Source organism: Dissoconium aciculare (assembly GCF_010015565.1).
Source record: "Dissoconium aciculare CBS 342.82 unplaced genomic scaffold K489scaffold_1, whole genome shotgun sequence".
In the NCBI taxonomy this organism is placed as follows: Eukaryota; Fungi; Ascomycota; class Dothideomycetes; order Mycosphaerellales; family Dissoconiaceae; genus Dissoconium; species Dissoconium aciculare.
The window spans coordinates 830383-850114 of NW_022984951.1; the positions used below are offsets into that span (position 1 = coordinate 830383).

At 53.5% G+C, this 19732-nt stretch overlaps 8 protein-coding genes across 8 annotated transcripts; 3 read left to right on the plus strand and 5 right to left on the minus strand.

The window, feature by feature from the left end:
- Positions 1-996: 996 nt before the first annotated feature.
- On the plus strand, positions 997-4416 carry K489DRAFT_385846 (ABC transporter domain-containing protein; the record flags this gene model as incomplete). The annotated part of the gene is made up of 2 exons (XM_033606172.1): positions 997-3863; positions 3933-4416. 2 exons carry the CDS (start codon positions 997-999, stop codon positions 4414-4416), a joined length of 3351 nt encoding a protein of 1116 aa, XP_033464195.1.
- A 926-nt stretch (positions 4417-5342) lies between these two features.
- K489DRAFT_310926 (uncharacterized protein) lies at positions 5343-7070 on the minus strand (the record flags this gene model as incomplete). Its single annotated transcript, XM_033600741.1, has 1 exon — positions 5343-7070. The coding sequence occupies one exon, from the start codon at positions 7068-7070 to the stop codon at positions 5343-5345; it is 1728 nt and encodes a 575-aa protein (XP_033464196.1).
- Positions 7071-10505: 3435 nt separating this feature from the next.
- K489DRAFT_375248 (DUF757-domain-containing protein) lies at positions 10506-11437 on the minus strand. Its single transcript, XM_033603642.1, has 4 exons — positions 11181-11437; positions 10809-11093; positions 10709-10745; positions 10506-10634 (listed from the first exon to the last, which is right to left on the minus strand). The coding sequence occupies exons 1-4, from the start codon at positions 11263-11265 to the stop codon at positions 10571-10573; spliced, it is 471 nt and encodes a 156-aa protein (XP_033464197.1). The 5' UTR covers positions 11266-11437; the 3' UTR covers positions 10506-10570.
- A 760-nt stretch (positions 11438-12197) lies between these two features.
- K489DRAFT_427569 (NAD(P)-binding protein) lies at positions 12198-13652 on the plus strand. The gene is made up of 2 exons (XM_033608304.1): positions 12198-13066; positions 13122-13652. The coding sequence occupies exons 1-2, from the start codon at positions 12290-12292 to the stop codon at positions 13188-13190; spliced, it is 846 nt and encodes a 281-aa protein (XP_033464198.1). The 5' UTR covers positions 12198-12289; the 3' UTR covers positions 13191-13652.
- K489DRAFT_427570 (uncharacterized protein) lies at positions 13123-14354 on the minus strand. Its single transcript, XM_033608305.1, has 2 exons — positions 13886-14354; positions 13123-13820 (listed from the first exon to the last, which is right to left on the minus strand). Exons 1-2 carry the CDS (start codon positions 14047-14049, stop codon positions 13388-13390), a joined length of 597 nt encoding a protein of 198 aa, XP_033464199.1. The 5' UTR covers positions 14050-14354; the 3' UTR covers positions 13123-13387.
- Positions 14355-14627: 273 nt separating this feature from the next.
- Positions 14628-16513, plus strand: K489DRAFT_310139 (threonine dehydratase I; the record flags this gene model as incomplete). Its single annotated transcript, XM_033600683.1, has 3 exons — positions 14628-14795; positions 14909-15125; positions 15213-16513. The coding sequence occupies 3 exons, from the start codon at positions 14628-14630 to the stop codon at positions 16511-16513; spliced, it is 1686 nt and encodes a 561-aa protein (XP_033464200.1).
- A 311-nt stretch (positions 16514-16824) lies between these two features.
- Positions 16825-17686, minus strand: K489DRAFT_311107 (putative rab GTPase Vps21/Ypt51; the record flags this gene model as incomplete). Its single annotated transcript, XM_033600756.1, has 2 exons — positions 16825-17484; positions 17612-17686. 2 exons carry the CDS (start codon positions 17684-17686, stop codon positions 16825-16827), a joined length of 735 nt encoding a protein of 244 aa, XP_033464201.1.
- An 867-nt stretch (positions 17687-18553) lies between these two features.
- Positions 18554-19482, minus strand: K489DRAFT_329629 (uncharacterized protein). Its single transcript, XM_033602109.1, has 2 exons — positions 18964-19482; positions 18554-18898 (listed from the first exon to the last, which is right to left on the minus strand). Exons 1-2 carry the CDS (start codon positions 19208-19210, stop codon positions 18615-18617), a joined length of 531 nt encoding a protein of 176 aa, XP_033464202.1. The 5' UTR covers positions 19211-19482; the 3' UTR covers positions 18554-18614.
- Between the last annotated feature and the right edge of the window lie 250 nt (positions 19483-19732).

A 19732-nucleotide genomic window follows, 5' to 3' on the forward strand; every position in this document is an offset into this window, starting at 1 on the left:
ACGTCCCGTGGATTGCGGCCCCACGTTCTCGCATGTCGGCAAATCCCCGAACCCTAGGTAGGCACGAGCTGATCCATGGATTGGGCGCATACGGAGCACCGTAGATAACTAACCACATCGACAGGGATGGAGGGGTCGACCGATGATGAGGGAATTGCGGGCGGGCGGCGGGCGGCGGGCGGCGGGCGGCGGGCGGGCAATTATCAGAATAGAAAAAGAAGGATAAGAATAATAATTTGTCCGAAGGGGTTGCTAATTTATGGTTATTGACTTCAGAGGGATCTTTTTCACCTGGTCGGCGCGGGTTCCAGACTCGGCAATGACGGACGAGCGATATTTCTTTACAGCAGAGAAGAAAAAAGAAGAAGGAAAAAAAAACGAAAGGAAAGGCACAGTAGCAGCAGGGTGGCAGGGTAATAATGCGCGCGCGTGGCCGTTGTGTTGGACGAGAGAAGATCTCCCCCCCGTGCGTGTACAATAATCAGCTCCGTCCCTCTTCGCGCGCTAGGTAATCACTATTGGTTGAGAAGGATCTTGGAAGAGCTGGTCCACCGAAAGAAAAAAAAAGTTTCCCGGGTTGCCTGCTACACTACTGTCCCGTGTAGAGTAAGTAGTAGCACGCAGTCCCATCGCTGCTCGGAAGAAATAATCATCCTCGGAGGTGGTGGGAGGACGAGGATTACTATATTTCTCCCTCTCGCACAACCCTCCGTCCGTCCTCTGTCCTTCGCCTCATAGATTTCCAACATCGCACCGGGAGAGCAATTGCGACTCTTCTGTCTCGTTTCTGCAAAGAGTGACTTCGCTCGCGATCGACTTGGTCAACGTCTGCGCTTGACTGGCATAGACATCACCACCTTCTTCGCCGTGGTGCCTCGGCGGGGCTTATCACGCCTCTTCAGCCGTCCGCTCGTGCTGGTCGACGACGACATCTTTGTCCGCCTCGCCAAGTGATCCCCCTTCGAGTGGGCCATGCCTCACCACGAATCGCCTACCATGCAGCCTGTCATGATCACCAGCAAGACTGCGGCGCCCTCGCCCGAGGACGTCGCGGCAGTCACCAACACCATCTACACCTCCAAGACCTCCCAGGAGTCTCTTGACGCCGCCTACGCTCTTACTGACCTCCTACTCAACAGCGTTGGCTTTCGCGGTCTCGCCGCATATGGTCTTCTGCCCGAGATTCTCAAGGCTGCCACCGACAAGAAGGCCGCCGGGAAGCGAGAGGGCGCCATGTTCGCGATCGGCGCCATCTGGGAGCGCTTCCCTCCCAAGGCCCGTCTCAGTGAGATTGTGTTCCTCATGCAAGAACCTGGCCTTGTCGCGACAGTCTTCGACACCCTGGCGGATCGACAGTCTTCGGTCAAGGAAGGCGCACAATATGCGTTGGACGCGCTCTACAACCACCTCACGGCCGAGCTGAAGGTTTTCGCCCTTCTTCCTCTATTGGTCCAATACCTCAAGAAAAAGACAGGAAAGTGGCAGGGGACAGTGGGTGCGGTGACGCTCCTCGGCAAAATGGCGGATGACGCAAAGATGGGCATGGACAGCAAAGAAGCCGAGGAAGGCAAGGATGTGCTGCGCGAGTCCATGGGCCGCAAGCTCGCAGAGCTCATTCCCATCGTAGAGGCCGGCATGCACGATTTGAAAGGAGAGGTGTCGAAAGCCTCGATCAAGACCATGAACAGCTTGACGACCTTGCTCCAGAATGACGACATCGCCCCGAAGATTCCTTTCCTTGTGAAGAGCATCGAAGACCCGAGTGCTGAAGCACAGCGCAAGGCCATCCACGCCCTCAGCCAGACCACCTTCGTCACCATCGTCACGTCTCCCGTCCTTGCGCTCTTGACCCCTCTCCTGGAGCGTGCTCTCAACACCCCTACCACTCCGCAAGAGGTCTTGCGCCAGACCGTGGTCGTGGTGGAGAATTTGACAAAGCTTGTGCATGATCCTATTGAGGCGCGAGCTTTCCTTCCGAAGTTGAAGCCTGGTGTGCAAGCCGTGAGAGATCGTGCTTCCTTGCCCGAGGTACGAGAGATTGGACAACGAGCATACGATGTCATTCTCAAGGCCATGGGTGAGTCCGAGTCCGGAAGCTCGGAGAACTCTCACGCTGTGGAACGAACCAAGCCCGAGGATGTGCTTTTGGTCGTGGAGCAGGAAGTGGGAAAGAATGGTGGATTCATCAACTACCCTGGCGACTCAGACATCTGGGCGCATGCCAAGTTGTTCATCTCGGTCGCTGTTGCGGAAGATGTCAATCAGCGACTCGTGGACCGCCTGACCCAAAATCTCGTGCCTTATTTGCAGCCCTTGATGGATGACGGTAAAGCAGATGCTGTCGGTGCCGCAGTCAAGGAGTTCTACCTGGCAGAGGACAACCGCAAATACGGAGCCCCCGTCAAGGAGGATGATGGTGAGGTCGAGATTGTCAACGCCAACTTCTCCCTCGGATACGGTGGTATGCTGTTACTCTCGCACACAAACCTGCGCCTCCTCAAGGGTCACCGATACGGCCTCTGTGGTCGCAACGGTGCCGGAAAGTCCACCCTGATGCGTTCCATCGCGAACGGCAAACTTGAAGGCTTCCCTCCCCAGGACGTTGTTCGCACATGCTTCGTGGAGCACAACCAGGGAGAGGCCGCGGATTCGACGATTCTAGAGTTCTGCACAAACGATCCAGAGTTGCAGGCCGAAGGCGCTCAGCGTATCTCTGAGGTCTTGGAAGAAGTCGGGTTTACTCCCGGCCCTGAAGGCCGCCAGCAACAAAAAGTTGGCAGTTTGTCTGGAGGATGGAAGATGAAGCTCGCCTTGGCTAGAGCCATGCTCATGCGTGCAGACGTGTTCCTCCTGGACGAACCCACGAACCATCTCGACGTCGCCAATATTAAGTGGCTGCAAGATTATCTCAAGACACACACAGAAATCAGCTCGTTGATCGTGTCTCACGACTCCGCCTTCCTCGACGAGGTCTGCACCGATATCTACAACTACGAGAGCAAGAAGCTTGTACACTACAAGGGTAACCTTGCAGATCTTGTCAAGGTCCGACCCGAGGCAAAGAGCTACTACACCTTGAGCGCATCTTTGGTTCAATTCAAATTCCCGCCTCCCGGTATCCTCACCGGTGTCAAGTCAAACACTAGATCTATTCTGCGGATGACCAACTGCACCTTCACCTATCCCAACGCTGCCAAGCCCAACCTCTACGAGGTGAGCGCTTCTCTGTGCTTGAGCAGTCGTGTGGCCATCATCGGTCCCAATGGAGCTGGCAAGTCGACATTGATCAAGGTCTTGACTGGTGAAGTCATTCCCCAGCAAGGCAAGGTCGAGAAACACCCCAACTTGCGCATTGGTTACATCAAGCAACATGCTTTGGAACACGTCGAGATGCATCTCGAGAAAACTCCCAATCAATACCTGCAATGGCGATACGCCAACGGTGATGACCGCGAGGTGCTTATGAAGCAGACCCGCGTGCTCACCGAAGAGGACAAGCAGCAGATGGCCAAGTGGATTGACATCAACGATGGAAAGGGCGCACGACAGGTCGAGGCATTGATCGGACGACAAAAGTACAAGAAGTCCTTCCAGTACGAGATCAAGTGGAAGGGATGGTTGCCCAAGTTCAACAGCATGATGTCACGCGAGACCCTCATGGAGCAAGGTTTCCAGAAGTTGATCCAGGAGTTCGACGACCACGAAGCCAGCAGAGAAGGTCTTGGTTTCCGATCGCTTGAGCCCAAGGTTATCTCCAAACACTTTGAAGATGTCGGTTTGGATCCAGAGATCGCCAACCACAACGAGATCAGTGGCCTGTCAGGTGGACAGAAGGTCAAGGTTGTGCTTGCGGGAGCCATGTGGTGAGTCTCGAATCATCGTGGAACATGATGGCATTGGAACCATTTGTATACTGACCACACGAAAAACAGGAACAACCCCCATCTATTGGTCTTAGACGAGCCTACCAACTTCTTAGATCGAGACTCGCTCGGAGGTCTTGCCGTCGCCATCCGCGACTACCGTGGCGGTGTCGTCATGATCTCCCACAACGAAGAGTTCGTCGGCGCGCTCTGCCCGGAGCAATGGCATGTCGTCGACGGCCGCTTGACGCAAAAGGGCCATCTCGCCGTCAACCTCGACCGCTTCGAGGACTCGCGACCTGGCTCCACCGCCGCCAGCTCGGCCGTCTCCTCGGCCGTGCCCAGCACCGCCGCCACCCCGATCGGCAGCGGCGCCCAATCAGAAGCCGAGGGCGGTGCGCCGGCGGAGAACATGAACTTCCGCGCGATGAAGAAGAAGAAGCTCACCCGTGCGCAACAGAAGGAGCGAGAGGCTCGGCGCCGCTTGCGACACATCGAATGGTTGAACAGCCCCAAGGGTACGCCCAAGCCCGTCGATTCGGATGATGAATAAACGTGGGCGATTTAATGTTGTTTCGTGGGCCCAACGAGAGGATAGTACTTTAATGATCTATGAGGTGCCGGCGTAGGATAGAATTCATCCGGTCCAAGTTATACGGGCGAGGAGGACTCGGCCTCAACGGCGGTCACAGCCGAAGCGTTGATGGACGGGGGAAGGCAAGGGAACTTTTGCGTGTTCGGAAAGCTGCACCGGGGTATTCCACCTTGTCAGTGGGTTGGCCGCATGTGGCCGCGATGCATGGGTTGGCGTTGCCCCGACGAGGGCGTATGGTCTTGATTTTTGTTTTCGTTCTTCTCATTTTCGCGCGTTGCGTCCCGGCTCCGAAAGCGCGGAGGAAAAACAGAGGAAGCAAATTGGGGATTCACTTAGATAGACGGAAAAAAATAGAGTGAGCGGGAGGCTCGTGTTTTGGCGGTCGCACATGCATCGAGAAGTGATCGTTGATATACGGCAACAACCTTCGATAATTGCACACGGAGAAACGTCGCTGGCGGACAATGTTCAGTCATGGAAATCGATGGTGATTTTGCTCGAACAACAACTGTACAGTGGACGCTTTCTAGGAGAGTAAGTCTGATCCCTGAAGAGTCCGGGCCAGGACATGTATGCTCATTTTCAAATGCCATGTCTCGCGAGTCAAAATGCCCAGTGAGAGCGCCTCCTGCACCTGCGCTATGATGGAAACCCCAATCGCAACGAAAGTAGAAAACTTCGACTATGAGGGAAGGAATGTGTTGAGGAGAAACGGGAACGGCAGGGTCTGGAAAGACAGGAGAGGAAAAGGTCAATTTCTTTCCTTGGACCGTAGTGATGCAGGTGGCTATCACCGGTCTCGTCGCTTCATCGCTATGGAAAAAAAAATAAAGACACGAATGGAAAACAAGAAAGCACAATGGAGTGATCCGCCCCGCGCGCTTCTACCACGAGAATGCCTCTTCATAAAAGTCCAGCTCGGTGATCTCGCAGCGCTCGCGCATCGCCCGCCGGACGTCATCGGCAAGGCTGCCGGTGCCACATACGCTGATGGCCATGGCGCCGACCTGGCGCTCCTGCTCACGAGAGATGAGCGCGTGGACGTCAGGCTTGCCCGGGTACATCTGCACGCTGGCGCTCGGCGAGTGGATCTCCTTGGTGCTGCGCGGGCGGGTGACGAAGAGGAGGATCTTGAGGATGTCGCGGCGGCGCTCCATGGCGAGGACCTGGGTCATCCAGGGCCGGATCCATTCCAGGTGTTCGGGTGATTGAATAACCCAGACCAACACCACCTTGCGCGTGGCGCAGGTGCCGTTCGCATACGCCGCCACGAGATCCCGGACGTGTGGGACCTGATGTGTGATACCCACCCCGGCGGCGAACAGCATGACGGTGCCGTAAGACTGGAAGCATTCGTTGCCGTAGGGTCCTTCTACGAGAGCCGATGCCGTGAATGGTCCCTTGCCCTCAGCCTTGCGCCAGAGCGCGTCGGTGAAACCTGTCCGTCGTCGAATGATAAGCGACATGGAGGTCTCCTTGGCTGCGAGGATGTCTGTGCGAGCGATCGGTAACGGTTTGTCTTCCGCGGGCGGGGTGATCTCCTCGCTCCACACGACAGAGAACGGATGACTTGAGAATAAGCCAATGGACGGCATGTATAGGTAGATATGCTGTCCAGGCCGGAACTTCCATGGCCGGGCCACTCGCAGAGTCACGCGCATAGCGTCACCGGGGAGAGCCTCGACTTCGGCTTTGGTGACACCCTTTGAGCGGGAATAATTGGCACGGATGAGGAGCCACACGCGCATCAGGCGCTCGAATCCCCAACAGATGATGGCACCAGCCAGGATTTTCTGCGAGAAGGGATACAAATTGAGATGCATCCAGACTGTGATGACCGCGACCATTGCGAGAAAGAGATGAATACCGAGGAAGACTTCATAAAAGGCGTGACGGATGACGGATGGGGAATGGAACAGCAGTAAAATAAACGCCGCCATGCCGATTGTGCCGGTGAGGGTCATGGTACGATTCGCCATGGCGTGAGCGATGCCGCGCCAACCCTCTTCGGCTCCCTTATCGCGCGTACGACCATAAACCCAGAATGCGACGTGAATGAAAGCTTCCAGGACGGAAATGCGGCCGATCCAACGATGGATCAGGTTGTAAGTATCGAATGTGATGCCTAAAAGTGGGATCAATGGATTGTTGCGCCCGGCCAGGAGGAACAATGGAACCATGTTGATGACCGAAAGCACACCCATTCTCCTGACAGCCACCGTGACCCAGGCGTTGTCATGATAATCGACCTTCCAAGCACAAAAGGCCAAGTTCAGAGCAAGATATCCGAGGAGAAAAAAGGTCTGCAAACGACCCGGTAGGGTACCCACGTTGACTGCCGACGACAAGCGAAACTCTTGATTGTGACGTTTTCGTAGTAAAGGTGCGTAGAGGAAATGGCGCTTGAATTTGGCGAAAGTGTCGTTTGGCATGCTGAAGTAGCGCTGTCGGCCGTCGACGACGTTGGTGTTGAGATTCGCCATCCGACGCACATGGTGTAGAAGGTGAAGCGTCCATCGGAACAGAAATAAGCTGGCGATGATGGCGAGCCAGGTCAAGCCGATGTACTTAACCATGTCGATGTTTTGATAGTAATCAGGCGAGTGATCCATGGTGAGCGCCACGGTGGCATTCGAAGTCGCGGTCATTTCTGGTGATGCGCCAGTCGTGCTCGTGGCGGGAGCCGTGGCATTGTCCATGATGCTCTCCAGGATAGTATCTCAACCGCCGTTGAGGCGGCGGCGTATGTCAGGGCCAGCAAAGTGAATCGGGTCGAAGAAAGAAGGGAGAGATGGAAGAATCCAAAGGTCAAGATGGTCCGCGGTCCAGGACGACGAGTAGAGCCCGACCGGCAGACTCTACCCACGAGACGCCGAGATTGGAATAAGGATCCGATGACGAGGCAATGTCGGTCTTGGCGAAGAGAATGGCGATAGCGATGGCCCGTCAGTGGATGCGCAGGCCAGAGCAATTGGTGACGAAGTGGTCGAAGACCAACGAGCGACAGGAAAGTGGTACTGTGTTATGAATCGTAAAGAACCCGCGGCGACGAGAGAAGAGAGCGGCGGTGGTGAAGACCAGAGAGAGCAAGGGCGAAAGCGCCAGCAAGCAAGCAGAATTGGAAGAAGATGGTGTCGTTCACAAATCCATGGATATGGCGATGGTGGTGGTGTTCCGTTTGTACCGAGCAAAGGACCGGGGCGTAAGAGACAACCAGCGATCGACGACGACGACGGCGACGATGACGAGAAGCGAAAGGGAAAGAAGTCGAAAAGAGAAACAAGGTAGTGTGCAGCGCGGTGCAGTGTGCAGTAGGTAGGTATTCGGTAGGGGAGGGCGATTGTGAGACCGCCGTACGCGTCTGGGCAAGGACCGAAAAGGGAAGCGGACGTCCGTCGTTCAACGAGGAGGTGGGAGAAAGTGAGAGGGAGAGAGAGAGAGAGAGAGAAAGATAGACAGATCCGATGAGACGGTTGTAGTAGAGTTTACCGTGTGGCAGATCTCTCCTCTTCTCTCATTCCGTCGTATTGACAGCGTCTGTCCTCGTGCATATCCGAATTCCGGAGGGTGAAGGGAGACGAGGGAGGACTGGATCATCGCTGTGATGATTGGAATAACGGCTCCCGGCTGGTTGTGTTGGTGTGAGCCTGGTGTGCTGGTGTCGGCATCAATCCGGAACTGCTGCACACTGCAAATTGTATGGAGGAGGGTTTTCGTGCAAGGAACAGGTCGATGATTGGCCCGCAGGGAATTAGGATGTGCTGCATGGGTGCGCCAGGAGCGGGCCGTTAAATTGTTAGCCAGAGATGGAGATGCAGCGGGCGACAAGCCACACGCGGCAAAACCGGTGCAGAAGCCAATCCAGGGGGAGGGAAAGTCATGAAACTGCAGTCGACTCCACTCCACGCGACTCCTCCTGCATCTCTCTCGTATTGCTCCTCCTCTGGCTCACCACACTCATGTCGACTCAAGCCGGAATGGGTTACATCGGTTGGAACTGTGGATGATATCTCCTATGGGAACTGAATGTGCAGTTAATTATTACGATTGAAGGCGGCATAGTCCATTCATTTTCACTGCCGCAAGAGAGAGATAAGTCTGTAGTACGAAATCATCAGCGATTTCACATTTGTTTGTACACCAGCACAGCGTCGTTCGTCTCACGATCACGATCAAAGGAACGCGTCATTGCCCGACGATAACAGACACGCACCGTTTTTCAAAATTACGGTCCTGGAAGATTCTCTCGCATCTTGTCACTACCTCGAACTCCCAACCGTACGATGCTGCACGAGAATCTGTTGAAATTGTTTGAGATGTAGGATATGCGACATCCACCTGCCGGGCAAGGATAGCTTCTTGTCATTGTCATCACCCCGTGTGCGCCAAAGCGATTTCACACTCGCGCCTGCTCAGCACACACATATCCAGCACCTGTACCCATCGATGAGAGAAACCCCATGTGCATCCCGCGTACGTGCGTGGATCGACCAGTGCCGGAACAGGTCACGATAATGGTTATCGTTATATTGTTGTTGGCCTTCAACATGGCCCGTCCGGGACTACCCACGAAGATCTGAATATAACAGAGAGGGATGCCAACAAATACAGATATGCAGTGCAATGGCCGACACGACACGGACGGCTATTACCCTACCCGGAGATGATATCTTAGAGTAGGCGCCCTGGGCGCCAAGGACCCCGTGAAATTACACCTCCGGCCTTGCTTTTAGAGAGGTAGACTATACCATTTCAACAGGACGCAAGGAAATGCGAGCTTGAAAGTTGAAAGTTGAAAGTGAGGGCAATCGCATAAATTACCATGCTCACACTCGTCTATACACAATTGCGCAACAACTGCGATCCTGTCATCGTGTCGCATCAGGCGCGCATGCAGTGGACTCTCAGCAGCTGCAACGGCATTTGACGACCGATGATGATGTAAGCTCGAAAGGACCGTGAGAGGGATGACGATATTAGTGATGACGATGTTAATTGATCACTGTACGTGTACTGTGGACTCGGTGTGGAGAGGGTGGGCAATAACAACGGGCCAACAACGGGCCTTCTCAACGGTCCGATGGAGTAAATCCACCCAGAGCGCGTCCACCACGAGTGCACGAGGATTGTTGAAACGCACCTGCAGCATGCACCGGATTGTCAAGTCACCAACCCAGCCCTAACCATTTCTTCCACGCCTTTTCCGCTTCCCGGCCTCTCTCCGCCTGCCAACCATACCTCCCAGGCACTACTCCGTTACAGGCACTCCGTTCACGAGCATGAACATTATTGGAATACCATGATATATATATTCCCTGGACACTCTGAAGAAGGCACCCACTGTTCCTACTGATCAGCTGACTGACCTCTGCTGAGAATCGATCTGATGACGAAGCTGAAGTCCCTACAGGAGCAGTGCGCGAATCTGCGGTGTGAGGCGCTGCGGGCGTGAACCGCCGCCCAATGATGTTCATCAAATGAAATACGACGTCGTTTCTCACCAGGTACGTTTGAGCGGCGGCGCATCTCAGTGCATCATGCAATACTACCGATCAGAAGGGCGGTGAATTGGGCCCTTTGCAGCTCTTCGCATGGGTGGCCGGAATTTATGAAACAGTCATGATCGAAGAAAACCAGTTTATGCGCCATGCGGTGCAGCAGCACGACCGCGCAGTCACAGCATCTATCCACGCCCGATCCCAAGTTTGTGATCGCTTGTGCGTACCTAGGTAGTGTCATGAGGATAATGCGGCGGCTCCAGGAGAGCCACTCATCCATCCGCACTGTTCTTTGTTCGTGAGTTGCGAAACATGCCTGAAACGCCATCGGGAGTCCCATGCACCCCCCGCCTTTTCGTTACGCTCTACCACAAGTTTGAAGAATTTGGGTAACGAACATTCTTCCATGGGAGAAGCTTAAACTTCTCACTCGGGAAGGCGGAATTCACTGGTATCTTCGTCACCAGAGGATATATCGAGTGACACAGGCGCAGCACCATGATGTTTTGCGAAAACAATTTGGAACAGATTCAAATTAAAACGTCAAGTCCGCCCTCGGCGCCAGACGCCAGCATCCATGGGTCCATCAGCGTCATCAATTCACGCACCCGCCTTCAACTTGACGCCTGCTTGCCATGCTTCTTCTCAAATACCCAATCGTTCAGACCGGCGCGGTTTCTAAACGTCACGGGTCAGTCGGTATAGATAACCAGGGAGCGACAGGATCAACCATCCTGACGGGCCTCACATACCGTGCAATTTCGATGGCGTAGAATTGCATGCGCACAGCTGTCGCGAATGACCCATTAGCCAAGACGTCCCAACACCCGGGGCATTGTCCTTCTCACTCACCAAAGATGACCTCATCTTGACCATACTCCGTCGCTGCGTTGGCCCGGATCATGGCGCCAAAGTTGTAGTCCTCGATGCGCTTCTCATACGCCATGATGAATTTGCGCCAGTGCTCCTTGCCCTCTTTGCTCTTCATGTCGTTCTCATTGATGGTGGCCTTGAGATCGAAGTCGGGGAACTCTCGCTGGAAATGCTCGAGGATCTCGTCGTCATATTTGGTCAATTTGAGTTTCGATCCTTGGAAGTTTTCGAGTAGCGACCAGTAAATCTCCATGTGCTCGACGACTGTTGGGTGGCAGAAGAAGAAGAAGGATCCAAGTGTTAGAAGAAGCAACGTTGATCTTTCCGAGGCCATTGTTCCATCCTACCAACCTTTCACCGCGAATTGCTTCTCAATATCCTCGAAGTTTTCCGTGTAATCGGGGTTGATCGGCCCGCCCGGCGCAGAGAGCGACATGGCGATGGTGTTGTGTCTGTTATCTGAGAAGAATGAAGTGGAAAATGCTGTTGACAATCGCCGCCACTTCGCGGTTCACTTGGGCCTCAATGTGTAAAGAAGAAATTGATGTGTGCTAAAAGCCGACCACTCCGTCGCGAATGTTCACGCGATCACGTTGTGCAGAATGATGGGTAGTGCCTCATAAATTCGCTGTCGCAAGCAATTTTTTATCACCGCCGTTGGTCGGTATCGATAAAGCGCAGCGGGGTTTGATCATACTGTTGAGAATCTTCGAATGCCGTCATCCCCCTCCTCCGCGGGTGCGCTGCATGGGCAGGCATCACTACATCACCACCCAGTTTTACAGCGTGAGGTATGGGCTCTTCTCATACCTATCTAGACACGTGCTCTATCGATCATCTGCGATTTCGAAGGGAAAATAATACCATCTAGGGCTGGAATGCCAATGCACATTTGCACGATCAACCAAATAGAAAATGCCGTCCCAGCGTAATGACTTCCATGCAACCAAGACGAGAGTCCTCCAAATGCCGTCACCGAATGCGTCTTCTACAATGACTTGGTTCGCGGAATACTGCAATCTGCTGTCGGTGAAGCATCATTCTACAGCTACATCTTCGTTCATAGAATAGTGAACCGTCTGACTGCCGGAAAGGGGCGACGAAGATGTGATGAGTGGATATATTGACGATGACACGGAGACACTATGCTGACGGAGCCACTTTGGACCAATTGCCAGCTGCGGATGTAATAATCCTCTATAATAAAATTATTCTGGTGCTGGCGGCGCTGACATGTCCATGGTCGGCACATCACAAGCACTTCGTGTATTAACACTTCGTAAACTTCGACATGAGCGGAGCTTGGACCATCTGCCGCCTCGGCTTCAACAGGACATAAGCACGGCAGTCTGTCAGCATGGGAACATTTTGCGATCCTACCCGACTTCTTCTATTATATTACCCAGCTGAAAACACTTGTCGGATCCATTTCCAGGATTCATAGCTGTTCATTGAATATCATGGCTTCGAAAAGTGTGCTGATCACCGGGTGCTCTCCAGGCGGCATTGGGCATGCTCTTGCGCGCGAATTCAAATCCAAGGGCTTGCGGGTGTTCGCCACGGCAAGGAAGACCGAAACCATTTCCGATTTGGCCGCTCTCGGCATCGAGACTCTCTCGCTGGAAGTCACCGATCAGAGCAGCATCGAAGCACTACTGGAAGAGATCAAAACCCGCACTGGCGGCTCTTTGGACATTCTCGTGAACAATGCGGGTCGCAACTACACCGTGCCAGCCCTGCATGTGGAGATGGAGGAGATCCGTCAGACCTTTGAGACAAACGTCTTCTCCGTGATGCGCATCTGCCAGCTATTCGCGCCGCTACTCATCAATGCCAAAGGCACCATCGTCCAGATCGGGAGCGTGGCAGCCATTATCCCCTACGTATTCGGGTCCGTCTACAATTCGTCCAAGGCGGCTTTGCACGGCTACACCACCACGTTACGGGTAGAGCTTGCGCAATTCGACGTCCGAGTCGTGACCGTAGTCACCGGTGGCGTGAAGAGCAACATTGCACGCACTAACCGCTCGCTTCCCGAAGACTCCATCTATCTACCAATTGAGACAGAGTATGCCGAGCGACTTAAGCACAGTCAAACGGCAGGTATTCCCAACGAGCAGTACGCTCGTTCAGTGGTCAGCCAAGTGCTCTACAAGCCACGCAAGGATACTATTTGGGAAGGTGGCATGTCCACCGTCGTATGGTTCGCAAATTCGTTTTTCCCGCGATGGGTCATGGTAAGTGGATAGGTCATTCTCAGACTTGATGTTCGATTTTCTGACGTCACCCTAGGACTACGTTGTGACTCGCATGTTCAAGTTGTATAAGTTGCGCGGAACTTATACAAAGAAGACCAACTGAGTTTCGAATGTCTCCATAAGCACAGCTATACTTACTTTGCTGTCCCGAAAGCTGGGCTCATTGCCAAAACCGCGTCGTCGGCGTTGTGAGAGGCAAAATATTTGATAATGCATCGAACGTATCGGAAAGCGTGAGAATGAAAGCGCGAGATGGAGGAGCGCAAACCTTGTATTGCTGTCATATCATGTTGTTATACATCATTTCTTGCCGGGCCAAATGTCTTTGACCGCAGAAATGATCGATCCCGACTTCTTTTGGTCCCCTTCGGATGAAGCAGGGCCCAGGTCTCCCAATCTTGACTCACTCTCCGACGCCGCTTCTGCTGTCCGTCTCTCCTCCTCGGCGACCTTCTGTTTGTCCACTCGTCGACCCTCCATGAGCTTCTTGCGCACTGCCCGAAGCTCTTGCTCTTCCTCCTCTCGAATCTCCAACTCCTTCAACCATGCCTCGTGCTGCTCCTTCTTTTTCTTCTCCTCGACGATGCCGTCAAATTGCTTTCGCTTGATGCGATCGCCTTCCCAATACGCTGAACCTGCCACCATTGCCAGAATGGTGAATCCTTGTGCGTAGATACGGCGACGGAACATGCGATTCGTCTTGTACTTGTCGCCTGATTTCATTGACTTGGTTCTGCGGATAGATGGTATCAGTTTAATTCTATGGTCTTGTAATAGAGGCTACGCGAAGAATCTCACGCTTCATATAGTGCCCAACATGTCAATGCGCAACCCAGTGGGATTAACGGCTCCTCGAATAGCTTTCGCTTCAATTTAGCCCATCTTGACTCTTCATAGAAATCACTGTTCTCGTCGAATGAAGATGGTGGCGGTGCTGAGCTTAGGTTGCCGGGAACGGACATGCTGTGCGGAATGGCGACAAGGTTGTCGCGTGCCTGAAGAGTTGCGACAGAAGCAGGCGATTATTGGAGTATCCTCGTTGGGCAGGCGAGGTGCCTGGGAAGTCTACCAGTCACCGATAGAGAGGCTGAAACGATCCGGTGGAGTTGCGAGGTCAATGAAGTTGTGATGTATACGAAGGTCGGAGCCGGAAAAGATACTCAGCTGAAGTCGAAACGCCGCGGCCGATCAAAAGTGATGATGTCGATGGAATTGACGCTGTACCCTGCAGTCGCATTATGCTCAAACCAACTGAACTACTCCCAGTCGAGACAAGCAAGCCGATCGAATACTTTTCGCTGTCCTACATGTTCACGAACCCTAACTATCAAGGCTCCAGGGCTCGTGCGTCCAACAAGAATATCACCGGTCCACCGCCGTCTTGAATGATGAGTCGAATGTGACCATTGTTATCATACCAAAGCGATATAATTGATTCACGGCCTCACGAAACGCTCAATCTATACAAGGCTTGCAGAATAATACTTGACCAGATAAATTGAGGAGAATATAAGACGACGCAATCATGGCGGAGATGGCCATGACCAATGGCCGGCGCGCATCAGATACCTTCAAGCCAAAGCATACGACCCTAGCATTGACCGAATATGCTGCGAGCCCAACACCTCAACTCGGAACTCCCCATGAGCGAAATCTGAACCCAGGCGGAGTCCCTGAAGACCTTTTGTTGCCCAATGGCTACCCCGATGTCAGTGAAGACCACAATGCTTTGGCTCAACTACCCAGTGCTGTCATCCCTGCACCTCTGGGCTTTGAATCAAGCCAACGATGGCAGACGATCAAATCTAATCGATATCATAGTACATCCGTCTCATCACGACCGCCAAAGTCTACGATGTCGTCACAGAGACTCCACTGACCCAAGCCATCAACCTCAGCAACCGACTCGAAAGCAATGTTTTATTGAAGCGAGAAGATCTGCTCCCGGTGTTCTCCTTCAAACTCCGAGGAGCCTACAATAAGATGGCCCATCTGACTCCCGAGGAGAGGTGGAAAGGAGTCATCGCATGTTCAGCAGGTAAGCAGGTCTTGGGGCTGGTGGCTTATAGAGACCCGAGTCGATTGCTTGTTGGCCAGCATAGATCCACATGCTGATCGAAGTCAGGTAACCACGCCCAGGGCGTTGCATATTCAGCGAGGAAATTACGAATCCCAGCGACAATCACAATGCCAGTCGGAACACCGGCCATCAAACACCAGAATGTCGCGCGCATGGGCGGCAACGTCGTCCTATACGGAGCCGATTTCGATGAAGCAAAGGCCGAGTGTAATCGGAGAGCAGAGGCAAACGGCTTGATCAACATCCCACCGTTTGATGACCCCTATGTCATCGCTGGTCAAGGTACCATCGGTGCCGAGATTCTTCGTCAAGCCGATCTAAGCAAGCTCGAAGTCATCTTCTGCTGCGTGGGCGGAGGTGGTCTCATTGCCGGAATCGGAATTTACATCAAGCGATTCGCACCGCACGTCAAGATCATCGGCGTGGAGACCTATGATGCAAACGCACTAGTCCAGTCACTCAAGATGGGCAAGCGAGTTACGCTCCCAGAAGTTGGGTTGTTCGCTGACGGCGCTGCGGTGAAGTCGGTCGGGGTGGAGACTTTCCGCATATGTCAAGAGGTCGTTGACGAAATTATCCAAGTCACCACTGACGACATCTGTGCGGCGATCAAAGACGTCTTCGAAGACACACGCTCGATCTTGGAACCCGCCGGCGCTCTCTCACTCGCAGGTCTGAAGAAATATGTCGCCAGCAATCCCTCCGCAGACACAAGCCGACAACTTGTAGCGGTAGCAAGTGGAGCCAACATGAATTTCGATCGATTACGTTTCGTCGCCGAACGTGCCGCTCTAGGTGAGGGCAAGGAAGCACTTCTCGCAATAACTATTCCTGAGAGGCCAGGTTCTTTTGCAGACCTGGTTTCCACATTGAATCCCATGGGCGTGACCGAGTTCTCCTACCGCTACAGCGATGACAGCAAGGCGGACATCCTCGTGGGTGTCACCGTCTCCGCCGTCACCCGGCAACGCGACCTCGAGGATCTCTTCTACCGCTTGGAGCAGCAGGGAATGCAAGCCAAGGACATCTCGGGCAACGAGCTTGCCAAGAGCCACCTCCGATATCTCGTGGGCGGCAAGAGCACTGCGGCGCACGAGCGACTCTTCGCATTCGAGTTCCCCGAGCGCTCGGGCGCGCTGTTCAATTTTCTGACCACGCTGCATCCCGATGCCAACATCTCCCTCTTTCACTACCGGAATTACGGCGGCGACGTTGCAAAGGTTCTCGCAGGCATTCAGTGTCCGCCGGGCGAGGAGACGAAGCTGGAGGCGTTCTTGAAAGAGATTGGATACGGTTATACGGAGGAGACGCAGAATGAAATGTACAAGATGTTCATGCGTCCTTGAGGAGGAGGGATCGAGAAGGATCGAGGTTTGGCCGGTGATAATGTCTGTGACGGCCACGGCGTTAGGGAGTCTTGGGGTAGGGTCAAATAGAGACCAGAACAGTCGTGATTTTGAGCTCTGGAGGGTGTCGGTTCTGTGCTGTTCACCATACCATGCTTATTGTCGTTGTCCGAGATCAAAACATGTCCCGAGCAAGGGGAGTGAAACTATCGTCACACGGTAGGGTCCGAAATGTCAATTTGAACACAATGGTGTTAGATTCAGCAAGGGTACACTCATATTCTTGCAGATGGTATCAAACGCCCCGAAAATCAACAAGCACATCCCTCCTTTGGCCCAGCATCACCGTCCCTCGATGTAAGATTGACCCGGCTGTTCTCTTGTCTTCCTCCTGCTCCGGCCTGTGCGCTGCCACCAGCACCAAGCACAGCTCCCCGTGTCTTCAAACTGGCTTCCGGAATGGCGTTTGCGATGGCGGTGAAGACCTCGCTGACGTTGTGGCCGCTCTTGGCCGAGGTCTCGAAGAAAAGCAGATTCTCCTCGTCCGCAAATGCCTTGGCCTCTTTGATGCTGACCTTCCTGAGGGCGCCATCGACCTCCTCTTCTACACCCTCGGGCGCGTCATCGCCTGCGCTTCCTGTAGCTCCATCTTCCTCGCACAAGTCGAGTTTGTTTCCGACAAGTGCAATGACGATGCCTGGTGAAGCTTGTCGCTGGAGCTCCGCCACCCAGTGTCGTGCCTTTACAAGACTGCTGGGCTTTGTGAGGTCGTAAACCACCAGAGCGGCCTGTGCATTACGGTAGTACATAGGCGCGAGACTGGCGAAACGCTCCTGGCCGGCGGTATCCCAAATTTCGAATTTGATGGTTCGGCTAGGAAGTTGGCATTTTTGCGTCAAGAAAGCTGCGCCGATTGTGGGCTCCTTATTCGGCTGAAAATCATTGTTGACAAACCGGAGGACGAGAGATGACTAGAATAGGATGTCAGATCAAGAAGAGCCGGCATTTTTGAAGAGGTCGTGATGCGCCACGCGGACGAGCAATGCGCGCAGCTCCTCTAAGAAAGACGGCGAGAGTGTTCCCAGGCATGTATCGTACCTTTCCGACTGCAGCTTCTCCGAGGAGCACAAGCTTCACGCTGCTGCTTGGTTTTGGGGCTGTCGAGTCACCCATGTTTGTAGTGGATGTTGGAGAGGCTGGACGATTTGCCCGCAGGCTGCGGCCTACGTTGTAGGATGACAGTTTGAAGGTTTAAATGTCGAGTGATGAAAGAGCTGGTAATTGGAGCAAGTGTTGGAGATTGACTATGGTTGATCGCTCCTGTCTAGTAAAAAGCGCAGAATACGAGACGCCGATAATCAAGAAAGTTGGGTGGAACAGGTTGAATGTTGCGATATTGATGATGAATGATAGCGTTGGCGCAACCGCTTCGGCGGCGACGGCAACTGCCTGCTGGTTGTATAACGATCAAAGTCCGAGTACTTGGGTACATGCAGAAACCGGTTGCCCTAACGCTGAGAACCATTTATTTATCCACGGGCAGCGTGCCCGCCTCATAATAAACAGCCCTGGAGCCTTGGAAATATCCCGATGATGTTTAACGTGATGATATAATAAGAATACAAAGTACAGCTTTTGAAGACTAGTGGCACAGCCCAGATAAGGTAGATCCGTAAACTGAGATCCACAGCATAAAGCGCCTTCTCTCGATGGTGAACCCGGTCTGAGGTCCCTTGCCTTCACGATCTGAACCACAATGCTGAAACATAATAGGACGTGTGATTAGTCCCGCGGTTGACCACTCCACATTGGCAGCGCCGGCAGCTCCGCCTATTGAGAGGGCCCATCAATTTGGGTCGAGAATAGTCAGCGTCCAGATTTCGTGACCAAATACGCAGTTAACTTGGCACACATGGACGTTTGAAACCTCTAGAGTCGTGAGATGCCTCCATCACTAGGAGCTAAGGGTCGTTGACAAGCTCCACGAACGACTCGAACGCTCAAAGGCTCAGATTTTCTTTTCCTGTGGGTAGTATCTGGCCCGTAGATTCCTCAGCTCGAGAGCATAACCGAGCCACCTGCCGGGAGATGGCATTTCCAGTCAGCTATGAAATGTAGAGACGTGTAGCATGTTCGAATAGTATACGCACATCGCGAGGCAGATGCCAGAGAAGAGGTATTTCTGTGCTTCTCCGTTTGCATATTCCGGGTCATGCCAGTGCGTGCCCGGATATAGAATGGCAGTCAAGCCGGCGAAACAATACAAGCTGCCGATGAGAGCCGCGCTGAACATGTTATCTTGAATCTGCGCAACGCGAATCGTCGGCTTGAAGGCGAAATAGACGCTTGCCGCTGCAAGGCAGACGCCGAGGGTCATGGTTTGTCCTGTGTTGACTTGGTGAGCACGACTCGACAAGTGCTGACGTTCCCATACGGCCGAGATCACGAACCATTATGAAAGCGTGCATGCGGCGGCCATCGTGGATTCTTCACATGTGTCACGTTGTAATCTGCTATAAAGGCTCCGGCCCCGTACAACAGGTTGCCGATGAGGACGACGAAGCGTCCCGTGGTGAGGTGTTGCAGGCCCCAGTTCTCGGACTGTTGGATGGCGACCAGGGCACTTTCGGTGGCCGCGCGATAACGTGGGTCGACGGCAAAGCCGGGTCTCCGGAGAGCAGATTTATCACGGCCCATGTCGTTGCGACTGCGAGAGTTGAAGATACAATATGTGACACGGATGACCGCTGCAGAGACGATGAATAGAAGACCTGGAAATTGACCTCGGGATGCTTGCGGCGCGCGGGTCGAAATGCAGCAACACCACTCGATGACATGCGGATGGAACCGGACGCTGCGTTATTCCTACATGGATGTTGCCCAGCTAGGCCACCGGTGCGACCAAAGTGATGCTGGACGACATTAAACGACGATCCTCACCTTCTTGAACTTCACTTTGTTCAGCACCGATATCTCTCTGCATCGAAACATGATGAGACACGAAAGTCGTCGTCTGTCGCCTCCGCACCCATCGCATGGAAGAATATAAAATTGCTGCCAATGCAGCGTGCCGAGGAGGCGATGACCGTGAGCTTTCGCCGAGCGATTCCTGTCATCAAACAGCGTTGTCCGGTCCCACATGATCTACAGCCTCCATGCATAGGAAATTCGTTTCCAGCACGCACAACCTTAAAACCCCAAAGGGCATCAATTCAAACG